This window comes from Arvicola amphibius, chromosome 9, assembly GCF_903992535.2.
Source record: "Arvicola amphibius chromosome 9, mArvAmp1.2, whole genome shotgun sequence".
NCBI lineage: Eukaryota > Metazoa > Chordata > Mammalia > Rodentia > Cricetidae > Arvicola > Arvicola amphibius.
In genome coordinates, this window is record NC_052055.2 from 102,405,826 (window position 1) to 102,418,636 (window position 12,811).

Genomic DNA, 12,811 nt, shown 5'->3' on the forward strand with positions numbered 1-12,811 from the left:
TAGGCTAGCTTTATGTTATGACTTTGTTACTTTCCTCAGCCCTTTCTGGGTCCACGCCAAAGGCTAGCACTGGGCTGCTAGGTCCTGGGATGACCAATCTGGATGGACAATACGTTCCACTCTCCTCTGCCCATCAGAGGTTGGATAACTTCCCAGACTCCAATCTTCTCTGGCCTGGGCATTTGGAAGGAGTGAATAACACCCAAGGAGCTCCTCCTGAGCCCGAGTATGGCTCCCTGGAGCCTAAGGATGACAGAACCCCTTGGGCAACTGGAGGGTCACTCTGAGACATAGCACCCCTGCCCACCTCACCGCCTTACCAGTGTCTCTGTCGGTGGCTCGGACGACGATGACCGAGGTGCCGATGCCTGCCGTCTCTCGAAGGCCCAGGCGGTTGTACTGTTGCTGTGTGAACACGGGGGGCTCATCGTTGACATCCTCCACATACACGATCACCTGGAGGGACGAGCCAGGGCTCAGCTCCAGGAGAGTGGAGGCTGGCAACCCACAGTATGGTTCCTGCTCCCTCTGGCCCAGTTGAGGACGCCCTCTGGAGGCCCTGGCACTGTCTTATTTCCCCCTGAACCTGGTTCCTCCAACAGGACCTAGCACATGGTGCCAGACACCTTTTAGTTCTGGAGGAACGGGTGACTATCAGTGACACTTTGGGGTAGTCAAGATTCTCTAGTACAAAATGGTAATTCACTAACGGCTCATGCCACACTGCTCCTGAGGTGGTTAGCAAGACAAAATATGCCAAGTGTGGTAGTGTGAATGTATCGAACCCCTATAAGCTCATAGGGAGTGGCACTATTAGGAGGCACGGCCTGGTTGGAGTAAGTGTGTCACTGTGGGGGCAGACTTTGAGGTCACCAATGCTCAAGCTATGCCCAGTGTGGACACAGACTCTTGTTGCCTATGGATCAAGATGTAGAACTCTCAGCTCTTTTTCCAGCACCATGTCTACCTGTACGTCTCCATGTTCCACCAAGATAATAATGAACTAAGTCTCTGACATGGTAAGCCAGCCCAATGAAATAAATGTTTTCCTTTATAAGAATTCTGTGGTCATGGTGTCTCTTCACAGCAATAGAAACTGTAACTAAGGCACCAGGCCCATGGAAATGCCAGACAGTAAGTGTGGTGGTTTGAATGAGAATGGCCCCCAAAGGCTCATGTGTTTGGGTGTTTGGTTTCCAGCTGCTGGAAATGTTTGGGAAGGATCAGGAGGTGTGGCCTTGTTGGAGGAGGTATGGCCTTGTTGGAGGAGATGTGTCACTGGGAGTGAACTTTTAGTTCTCTCTTCTCCTTATGTATCAGATGAAAGCTATCAGCCTGCCGCCATGTTTCCTGCCATGATGATCAAGGACTCTAGCCCTTTGAATCATTAGTCCTCAAATAAAATGCTTTCTTTTATAAGTGGTCTTGGTCATAGTGTTTTGTCACGGCAATGGAAAAGTAACTAACTCTACCCAAAGATCAAAATGCATCTAGGTCAGACACAGGAAAAAATGCGGTGTCAGCAAGAGCAGAAGTCATCATGCTTGGGGCCTTACGACCCTCACACAATCTTCGATGATTTCAGGCCAGATAACTGTGTTGGGAGAACTGATCCCTGGCTCCTTCTAGGGACACTTCTCCCTACCCATGGGGGTTTCCTGGTCCCCCCTCCTGCTTTCCTGTGGACAGCACAGGTCACAGTAGTCAGTGGCAAGGACAGAAGTGGCGTGGGCAAGATGGCCTCAGAGCACCTGCCTTTGGCACTTTGACTATATTGATAGCTGCCTCTGGGATTATCCCAACACACACACACACACACACACACACACACACACACACACACACCACGCCACACACAAACACACCACACCACACACACACACACCACACACACACACCACAAACACACACACCACACACACAAACACACTACACCACACACACACACACCACACACACACACACCATAAACACACAACACACACACACACACACACACACACACACACACACACACCCCTCCGGGGTTAACAGGGAATTTACTCAGGGTGGGTAGGGTGGCAAAGCAAGGGAAGTATGTGGTGAATGGGGAGGTTCACAGAGGGTTCCCTACTTCATTGCCTTGAGGTTCCACAGCCTGCCATGCTCGCGGTCTTCACGTCCAGACATCAAGAATCTACTATGCAAATGACAGTGTCTCTACCACAGAGCACAGCTTTAGTAGGGAACCTTCTAAATTTGGCTTCGCCCACAATTTGTTGCAGAAGATCTTGGGTGTGGTGGCTGTGGTAGGAATTTGCACAGACGATTTTCGGGAACTCCATGTAAACAGAAACAAACCCTCTAGCTTTCAAAACTCCAAGCCCTCCCTTTCTGGAGTCTGCTTGACTGTGACTTCTGGGGACCACGGGAAAGAAACTGCCAACCTGACAGTACGCAAGGAACAGGAGGGAGGTGGCGTGTAAGCTTAGCTACATGTAGCCAGGCTTTCGATGGTTCTGACTGCGTTTTTAGCAGTAAGTAGAGAGAGGAGTAAAGATGGTGTGTGGTTTGTGAACCCGAGAGACACAGCTGAACAGGAAATATAGGCCATCTGAATTCTTGCTGAACAGGAGGAAGCTGCCAGCTGCCTCACAGAACCAGACTGCTTTCTGACCAGAGTGTGTGCACAGAGCTGCCATTCCCTCCAACAGGGACAAGAGGGCAGGTGCATGTATACACTTGTGCATGTGGGCATGCATAGACCATGTGTGCCCAGAGATGCCCAACAGCTCACCTTGCTTCCTGGCCCTCCAGGGACTGTCTCTAGCCCCTAAAGCGGGGATGACAGCCTGCATGGCAAAGCTAGAGTCTTCACATTGCCATCAAAGGTTCCTGGCTTTCCTGGGTCTCTTAGTGGCATGGAGGTTCTATATGGAAAGGGCCATCAAATCTCCAAGTTGGGAGACAGCACCTGAATTCTTAAAGTTTACTCCTTGGGGACGAGGCTGTAGCTCCTGTCAGGGCTCTGGAGAGCCTTCTTGGGCACTGTGGTCCAGAGATTAGTATAATATAGAGGTTATGACAATAGTCTAGGCCACCTGCCTGGGGGGTAAAGCCTGGCTCCACCCATACTGCTGTGGAATCCTAACCCTAATCAAGTTGGCTAATTCCTCTTAGCCTCAGTTTCTCATCTGCAGAACGGATGTGATGCAAGACCTATCTCAAAACTGGTCTGATTTCTTATTCCTCTGGGTCTTGAAGACAGGAGCACATAAGGGGCCTGTGGCTGTGGTTTAGGGACCTCACCCCTGTGGTAGTACACGGTCTGCCTTTGATCTCTTTTACACCCAGGGGTGTTGCAAAGAATCTGGTTTAACAACAAGGTTGGTGGCAAAAAATGACATGTAGCAGCCGCAATGATCAGGCACCAGGAGGAGGCTCCTGGGGAGGTGAGGAACCACAGAGGGGGCTGTGGTCGGGAAGCCTGAAATGCAGGGGTCCAGCCTGAACCTCATTGATGTCAGCCACTCTGTTACCTGAAGAGATCCTGCCAAGGGAAGACACAGTCACAGGCATGCTCATGGATAAGAGCATGTCATGTGAGGGACACTACTGTCAGGACTTCCTGACATCATGTCTGCACCACGCCTGTGTCAGCCACCATGATCTGTAGGATCCAATGGATCTGATCCCCTCTGCCATGTCCACTTGGACTGGTATTCATTCACTCAGGGTAGCTTGTTGGGAACCAACTTTCTCTCCCACCTCCTCCAAAGTGAGAGCAGAAACTGGGGGAATCTAGCTTTGGTCCCACTCTGACAGATCTGCATGGGTCCCAGTTCCTGTTTGGAGATGTCCATCATGGGCATGTGGGGAAGTGTCCCCTGAGTGAGTTGAGTGACAGCTGGCTGGGTATATTCTGCTAGGTGTCTCCAGTTTCAGGAAACAGCAGGTACTGGCAGGCTGATAAATCCAGCTGATTTAGCCACACTCATGTCTGGGTAGAAGTCCCTGCCTGCTCTATTCCCAACTCCGTCCTATTCATGACAGGGACCTTGGCTCTCATTCACTTCCTATGGCCTTAAGGGGCAGGGCCTATGGGCTGCTGTGTGTGTGTGTGTGTGTGTGTGTGTGTGTGTGTGTGTATGTGTGTATGGAGGGTGAGGAGGACTGAACATAAATAGCACAGACAGGAGGCAGATGTGTGTTTGTGTGTCCATTAGAGAAGGTCCCTTGACCTCAGCTGCCTAGTGAGGGTGGGTACAAGGAATGCAGTATTTTAGGAGCAGTTTCAAGAGAAGGAACATTGATTTGGACCCAAAATACATAGTCACAAGCCCTGTTTCTGCCTCTAGATAGCTCTCTGTGTCTCTCTTTCCTCATGTTGGCATCTAGTCCTCCTCGCTTATGTCTATGAGGTTTCCTCAATGCATTGTGCAGAGCTGGGTGGATATAAAGAATAGATTGGTGAGGAGCCCTCTTTCTTCCCTTAGGACAGCCATAAGTATCATGGATCCCCTTCGTCAGCTGGAGAAACTGAGGTACAGAATAAAAGGACAAATCCAAGATCCCTGACTGGGCTGGGCCCTTGGTATCCTCACCAAACTCCTTGTCCAAGATGTCAGTCAGTACCAAAACCTGTCCCCACCACGCCACCACAGGTGGTCTCACCCTGACAGTGCTCCGCATGGGGCCTAGGTCATGGTTGTAGGCCTCCACCATCAGCACATGGGAGGAGTTCCGCTCTCTGTCCAGGGGCCGAGGGCCTCGCATCAGGAGCCCGCTGCTGATGTGGATCCGGAAGTTGTTGCCATGGTTACCTGCATGGAAGGACACATGAGATGCATGAGCTGGACTAAGAGGAGGATTACCTATAAGATGGAGGGTAGTGAGTGCCAGGCCCTAAGGCATGTAGCACCTGCTCACAGGACTTAGGAACTTGGCTGAAGCCCACAATAGCCTAACAGAGGGGCGCATGGGCCTACCTCTTCCTTATATGAAACCTAGGGCCTTACAAGGCCTTAACCCTCATCTCCATGCCTCCACTTCCCTTAGGGAAGCTTCAGGAAATTTCAGAAGGGTCTTGGACCCAAGCCCTACTGTCTGTGGGTGAGGAATCTAGGGTACAGCGAATTCAACTGGGTTGGGTTGCTACCCATGATCTTGGTTTCTCTCCAAAGACACACTTATCCAGTCAGCCCCTGGAGTTCATCACCCTTGATCCTAGAAGCCAGCAGATGAGTGGGCTTCATGCTCTGGATGCAGTGAGTGACTCAGGAAAGGGCTCCGGATTCTAGTTGGCCCAAGGACAGTGAATCAACAATGAGTTTCCCTGGATTCCCCTCCATCACGGTGACAACCTTGGGACCACTGTAGCATATGGAGATCTTAGAAACATGGCCAGTGTGCTGCCCTTTGCTTAGAATATATTTAACTTGGTGTAAGCAATCAGAAAATCCACTTCCTTCCTGGGCTCCAGACTGTGGATACAATGCTTGGGCATCAGCTCTGGTCAGTCAAAGAGAGATATTGTCTTAGGGAAGCGGCCATCCCTCCTGTCCTGTGGCAGCCCACTCACCATGGAGAATGCGGTACCAGACACGCCCAAACTCGCCCTCATCTGCATCCGTGGCTTTCAGCTGAAGGAGAAGAGACAGTGGGGGTTATTCCTAGTTCCAAGGCGGGGGCGGGGATCTGTTTTTGCATATCCTCTAACCCCAAACATAGGTGTGCATCCTTTTTATCGTCCACAAGGACACCCTACTATCTATGGTTTATGCTGGCACCAGGACCACCTATCCTATCCCCTCTTCATGGGGTACAGGGGCGCATGTGAGATATTTCATCATCCCCCTCTGGCCCAGGCTGGAAGAGGCCACTCCATGCCTCTATGATCCCCTACCTATGAGGCTTGTGATATCTTAGGACCATCACTTGGGTGACTGTGAAGAAGCTGTGTCTCTGAAGAGCCTACCCTAGCACGGGTGAAGATGTTTAAAAGCTGCATCCCTGGAGCTCCCTGACCACCCTGCAGAGAGTTCTCCTGAAGAACTTCCTGGGATCTGTAAATAAACTGTTGCTTCACCAAGGTAGCATTGGGTTGAATCATTTGTTTTTTCATCAGTGTTCTATCCGGGGTGAAGAGATGTTTGTATATATCTCCCTGGGGAAAGCCTGGCAACAGAGTTGGTATCTATTCCGATCTGAATATGAAATGTGCCTCCCACCTCCAGGTTCTTGTGTTTGAATACTTATCCCCGAGATGGTGGAAACTTTAGGGGGCGGTGCCATGTCCTGGGGGAAGTGGATCACTGGGGGACTGGACTTGAGGCTTTATAGCCTGGCTCTACTTCTGATTCACTCTGCCTTCCCAGTGTAGACGCAGTGTGACTGGCCAGTTTCAGTCACCACGCCTTCCCTGCCTGCTGCCTTGATGGACTGAAACTGTAAAGCAAAATATGCCCTTTACCCCTAAGAAGCTCTCGTTAGGGTACTTTCTTAAAGCAATGGGAAAGTAACTAAGACATTACCCGTACAGGGACCAGCAGACCAGATCTGCCACGGTGCTAAGATGGACCTCGGAGGCTGATCCATCTGAGGGGGCACTGGAAGCCTTTGCAACATGCAACTGCAGTTCAGATGTCTGTCCAAAAAGAACTTGCCTGTGTAAGGGAGGGATTACGATAGGAAAGTGGCATGTGGATGCTTTCGATCTGGGAGGAAAGATGCTGAAAGGGGAGAACGAGATGGAGGTGTTAGCCTGCTGCCTCCTACGGATGGCAGGATGCAAGGGAGAAAGAACGCAAGTTAGAGCTGCCATCAATAGGTTTCCTGGGAGGCAAGGACTTGGGACCCAAAGAAGGGACAGGAGACTAAGGAGGAGTGACATGGAAGGGAGAGAAAATGCTCCTCAGTCAAATCTTTAATACAGAGAAATTGGGGGGGAATAGATGGTCCAGCATACAGGCAGAGGCCTTAATTAAGGCCCAGCATGTTAGACCATGAATCGGGAAAGACTTGCTTATTATTATTTTTGTATGTATGCATGCGGGTATGCCACGAGTGTGTGAGTGCCTGCAGAGTTCGGAAGAAGAGGGTGTTGGATCCTGGGAGCAACCAGACATGGGTGCTAGGGAACAAATATCGGGCTTCTAGAAAGCAGTGAGTACTCTTAACCACAAGGCCATCTCTCAAGCCTCAGGGGAAAGACGTTTATACAAGGAATAAAAGAGTCTCTCTGTCTTATGCGTGAGGCCATGGGACACAGAGGCGGATGGGGACGGCCTGAGTTGTGTGGAAATAAGAAACTAAGCGATATAAACACTCTTCCTCCTTGAGCTGAACACGGCATAGACCGAGACAACAGGAGGAAAACAAGTCCCTCAGACAAGCCAATAGGGACCGTTGGTTATGCCTCAGATCTTCGTGGCTGGCAGAGACTGGAGGACAAAGAGGAATGACAGACATTGCTAAGGGAATGACTAGGCATGTGAGAGGTGGTGACTAATGGCCAGTTTGTGGCTTTGAGTTCTGTGTTTACCCAGAGAGTTACAAAAGAAGTTGATTTTCCTAGGGACAGGTTTGGGGCTTTAGTGTCTCTGCTGAGCTCCCTGGTGGAGTATGACCTTTACAATGTAGGAAAAGCTCTGGGGGATCTAAACGATTTAGACCAACGTGTAAACTGGCTCTGTAAGGCATTAAAGAAAGGATGAGGGGATGACAGAGGGCCAGAAGGCTATCTCCAGGTCACTCAAAGAGCAAATGCGGAAAGATTTGTGTTGAGCCAAATGCACCAGGGAAGGGATCAACGGAAGGGCAGATGCTGCGCCAGAGAGCTTCTAGAAGGCTTCATGGGAGAGGAGCAAATGGCAGAGTTGAAATAGGTGAAGAAGATAAGACCGTCCAATGAATGGGCGCCTATCCTCTCAGAATAAGCTGTACACATTTCCCCCTTCAAGAAAGGGCACTGGGCTGGAGTGGTGGCATATGCCTGCAATGCCAGTATAGCATGCAAGACCTGGAGGATTGGCGTAATTTTAAAGCTAGCCTGGTCTACGTAGTAGGTACTAGCCTGGACTGTAGGAGATTCTGTATCAAAAACCTCATGGAGATTGGGGGCCCCTTTTAGTAACCCGGTGTTGCCAACGGACAGTGGCCATGGTACTGATACTGAGCCAGAGAGTCAGTCATCTGGCAGGCATGGCAGATGACAGCATGGACACCATTCGCCCTCCACTGCCCGTTCAGCCAAGAGGCCCAAGCTTATCAAGGCCATCATGGGCAGGGAAATACATGGCAACCCCATGGCAGAGCCCCAAGATGAGGCCCTAGGGTGGCTTATGGAGAATGATTGTGCATTCTGGAGGGACAGATAGGGTACCGCCCCCACCCATGATGTGGTGTCTAATATCTTTTTTTTTTTGAGGAAACAATTGACAATAGTGACAAGATCTTCCCATGATGCATTGGACCTTGCTAGCTTTTTTTTTTTTTTTTTTTTTTGGGTTTCCCCCTCGCTGCTACACCACACAGCCAGTGGTACATGTTTATAGTGGATAACCATAGGTCTCCAGAGATCATGCCCAGCCTCTGTGAAAAGGTCTCGTTGCTGAATGCCAATCCTGAGTGTCTTACAGATTTGGAAAAGCGTCTGGAATAGCAATAAACACAGCAGCGAAGGAGTCTGAGCAAAGCTATACCACACGGGTGGAAATGGGCATGCCCAGAAGCCATAAGGTTATTGATGAATGATCCCAGTGCATGAACACAGGGAGGTCCCCGAGATCCTCCACATGGGAGGCTCTTGTGGCTGTTGTGGGTTGGACACTGGCATCAGGTAGGAAATTCTTATTGTTGGAGATACTGAACACTTCGGTGGAAGAAAGCAAGCTAGAGCAGAGCTGGGAGCTCCCTCCCCTTTGCCTGACTTCTATAGAGCTGGAAGGCACTGTGTAGGCTGTTAAGAGAAAGGTCACAGTCCTATCGCTATGAACTCTCTATGGGCTACAGGCTAGGCCAAAATGTGCCCTCTGGAGTAATAGTGGCATGACTGTTAGAGGTGCTTTTCCTTTTTTTTTTTTTTTTTTTTTTTTTTGGTTTTTCGAGACAGGGTTTCTCTGCAGCTTTTTTAGAGCCTGTCCTGGAACTAGCTCTTGTAGACCAGGCTGGCCTCGAACTCACAGAGATCCGCCTGTCTCTGCCTCCCGAGTGCTGGGATTAAAGGCGTGCGCCACCACCACCCGGCTTAGAGGTGCTTTTCTATTGGATTTAAGGCCCAGGCCACAAGACAGAACTCATATTTGGTACCATATATAAATCATGAAAAACCTCGTGACTGGGGAGATCACAGGCCTTCATAGCAAGGCCACAGCTGTTGTTCTGTTCAATGGATGTGATGTTCTTGTCAAATTGCCTTCCAGGCATTTATATTATATTTTACAGATTACTGCTGTTGCTATCCTTGAGCAGGAAAACTTTTTTTTTTTTATAGTGAACAGTAATTACCGAAAAGACTCTTGGGTGGAGCTGCTGAAAAATTAGTCAGGAAGCTACATCTTTGGTAGTCATCATCCATGCTGGGGTGAGCTTTTTGATGACGCAACTGTTTTTGAGTCTGTTTTGGCACTCAAAAGCTGTACTGCAAACTTTACTATCCTCACTCACTGGACACACTTCGAGAAAGGAGAACCGAGGAGGGGTTCTCCTTGCAAAGATCAAGTTGGCAGAAAGACAGGGGGCCGGGGGGTTTCATGTGGCAAGGGCTCTTGTCCTTTAATTAGGGAGACACTGGCTTCCTACCCAGCACTAACTCATTGGATAACTGGAGTTTGGGCTTCAGGAGTAATTCCTCCAGCTGTTCTTGGCTGGCTGGCAGCAGGGAATCCAGAAGCTGGGTTTGCCGCAAGCTCCTGGGCCCCCAGAGTCACTTGTCACCTGTTGGGAGGGGCCATGTTGGGTCACCAAGGCTCTCTCCGTGTTTCATAGTACACTGGAAGGCTCTTGTCCATGTCAGGGGAGGGAGACAAGGCTTTGTTTTGTAGCGAAGGGCTATAGGCCTTAGATGTAGCCGTGACTGCTATCGTGTTTACAAGCCTCTGGTAGAAACGCTGCACAAAACTCGGGCCCCCTAAGCAGGCAGCTGGTTGCCAGGGAGGTTTGGGATTCTTGGAAGAAAGGAGGGTTGTGGGGGAGGGTTGGCGAGAAACTGGTACTCCACTCAAACTGTAAATGGCCTGTCCTTGGCCATCCCTCGGTCCAGCATTTTGAAATTTGAAAAATGCTCCTTGCCCTCACTTCTGCAGCCAGACATCTTAAAAGGGACACTCTTCTGAGAATCCAGGAAAGACAGGGCCTAGGGACCCTGCAGGGGAGGTCTTGGGGGGCAAGGCTCCGGGGCCCATCACTCCTTCTGCTGTCTCTCTGCTAACAGACCCTCTCCCTGGTAACCTGGGGGCTGGCAGGCATTGAATAGTCGACCATACCATTCAAATTTCCAAGGGGGATGGTGGGAGCCCCAGGCCCAAGAGGCAGTTAAACACAACCCTTGCTGTCATTAGCAGTTATACACGTGAGAGGGCTCCAAGGAGACAGGCTGGAGCGAGCCACACAAGAGGGCTCCCCTCTCCTTCTTCCCACTCAGTTGCCATCCCTACTTCCCAGTTGTCCCCTCCCCTAGGCATGCCAGGACTCTCCCAACGAAACCAGGCTCAGCTGAAGAAACGGGGAGAAAGCCTGCCCTGTTGCAGGCGGATAATACAGTCGGCTGGTACACCTTGGACCTCCTGGGACAGCTGAGTGACCACACCACTGAGAATACAGACCTCCAAGGGTAGGCCTGAGACCAATAACGAGGGACTGTAGAGAAAGCCAAAGAAAGAAGTAGGGAAGACCTTTACTGGGAAGTGGGGAGGACATGAAGGTGTGCTCAGATTTGGGGAGTCCTTCTATTGTTCTGAGAAAGGAAATAAGGCCCAGTAGAGGGGAATGACTAAGTCAAGGTCACACTTTCTCTGTGGGGTTCTAAGGAAAGTAAGAGAGTTCTAGGCAGGGCTTGAGGAGAGGGGCATTCAGTGGAGGGCTCTAGTAGGAAGGGGGCTCTGTGCTTGGGCTGCAGGTCCTCTAGAATCAGTGTTCTTGCTGGCTGGCAGCAGGAAAACCAGCAGCCAGGTTTGCCTCAAGCACCTCAGATTCACGAGCTACCACGAGAGTGGCTCAGATGCTGAGGCAGAAGAGGCCCTGGGCTATTGCCTCACGGCTTCTCTGGGTTCTGTGCTAGTAGGATGGAGGCCTTTCCCAGCTGGGACTGCCCTTTCCTTACTGGGGCCAAGTGCTGAGAGCCAAGGGACAGCTAGTTTCTCTCCACGGGGGATGGCAGTGGGTATGCCCCATCCCTACTCCAGCTCAGACTCCAGGAAGGGCTGATCCGTAGATGCTGTCTACTCAGAGGGCTTTCCAGGCTCAAGGCCTGAAGGGTGGAGGCCCTGAGCAGTTAGACAAGCATCAGAATTTCCAGCGTGGAGAAGCTTCAAGGGCTGGGAGGGGTTGGGGTAAGAGATGGGAGGTAGGTGGGTGGAGAGTACCGGATGCCCTCAGTCAGCTGTGCCCAGGAGCCAGGAGTTAGGTCCGGGAGTTGCTGGTGAGTGTCTGTATGGGACAAGGGCTGTAGGGGCTAAGCGGTCAGGGTGGCCATGCTCTGTGATTCCCTATGGCTGAAGCAGGACTTCAGCATAACTGAGCCTCCCCTGTGGTCCTGGTTTTGGTGCCAGAGCCTGAGGGAGAGGCCAAGTAATGTGGGAAGGAGGAAGCCGCCCTCCATCTGCCTCAGGTGAGGTTCTAAGATCAGAGTCCTGTTTGGATCTTTGGATTTTTCTCTACCGGGTTGTGCAATGCAAAAGGCGTAGCTGCTGGCCTGTCAGCTGGACAGAGGCCGTGTGTGTATTTTTATTGGCCTGGGGAGCACATCCAGCATTTGAAAATTGATTTAAAAACTTTTGGAATCAAATTTATCTGGCATTTTGTAATACCTGTCTTTCTTCTGTGCTTCAGCCAATATTTAAATAGCAGGGATTTTTGCCTTAAAAAAAAAACCCCAAAATGTTTCTTGCCTCAGTTGAGAAGCCTGAAGAGCCTTGCAAAAAATTCTGTGTCCCCAAGGGCCAGCCCAGGCTGTGGGGGCAGCTAGGGCCCTTTTTGGAATTGTCTATCTAGCTTCTTTGGCCATGCATTACCTGCACCGAGGCTCTGGAATTATTATTACCAGCTACTACTAGTCATCCAGTTTAGCCTGGTCCTCTGTCTATGAGGACAGTCTGCAGCATTCCCCACAGAGGATGGATACCCTGAAGGCATAATGGAAATGCCTAGAAGGTGAACAATGTCACAGGGCAGGTTTCTGGCTACACTCTGTTAGTTCTTTGGGTTTATATTTCCCGTGTGTCTGAGTGACGCAGAGAGGGTTGGGAGCCTAGTGGGGGTAGGCACGGGACCAGGAGTCAGAACGTCTGGTCTTTCTCCTCTTTGCTTGCCTATGTGGCCTTGGGTTTGGCCTCTCATGCTGAGCCTTGGCTTCCCTGGGAGCAGGTTAGGCTGCATCAGGAAATAGAAACAGAAGTACTCATGGATCCAGGCAGGTGGAATAGGTATGTGGTGGGCATAAGGGAGTGTGGCCAGCTGGGGCCAGTGACTTCTGTAAAGGGGACATCAGAGCAGCAACTAGTGAGATTATAATATGGAAAGAGAAGCTAGGCACTCAGATGTCTATCTATCTATCTATCTATCTATCTATCTATCTATCTATCTATCTACCTACCTACCTACCTATCTATCTACC

The 12,811-nt window shown here is 50.5% G+C and overlaps 1 protein-coding gene across 4 annotated transcripts in view; it reads right to left on the minus strand.

The window, feature by feature from the left end:
* Positions 1-12,811, minus strand: part of Cdh23 (cadherin related 23) — a 331,360-nt gene that overhangs the window by 76,900 nt on the left and 241,649 nt on the right. For all 4 annotated transcript variants that reach the window (XM_038342224.1, XM_038342222.1, XM_038342223.1 and 1 more), the window contains 3 exons: positions 5,561-5,621; positions 4,654-4,802; positions 321-456 (listed from right to left, as the gene is read on the minus strand). In XM_038342224.1, the coding sequence (XP_038198152.1) occupies positions 321-456; positions 4,654-4,802; positions 5,561-5,621 (346 nt within the window). The remainder of the gene's footprint in view (positions 1-320; positions 457-4,653; positions 4,803-5,560; positions 5,622-12,811) is intronic.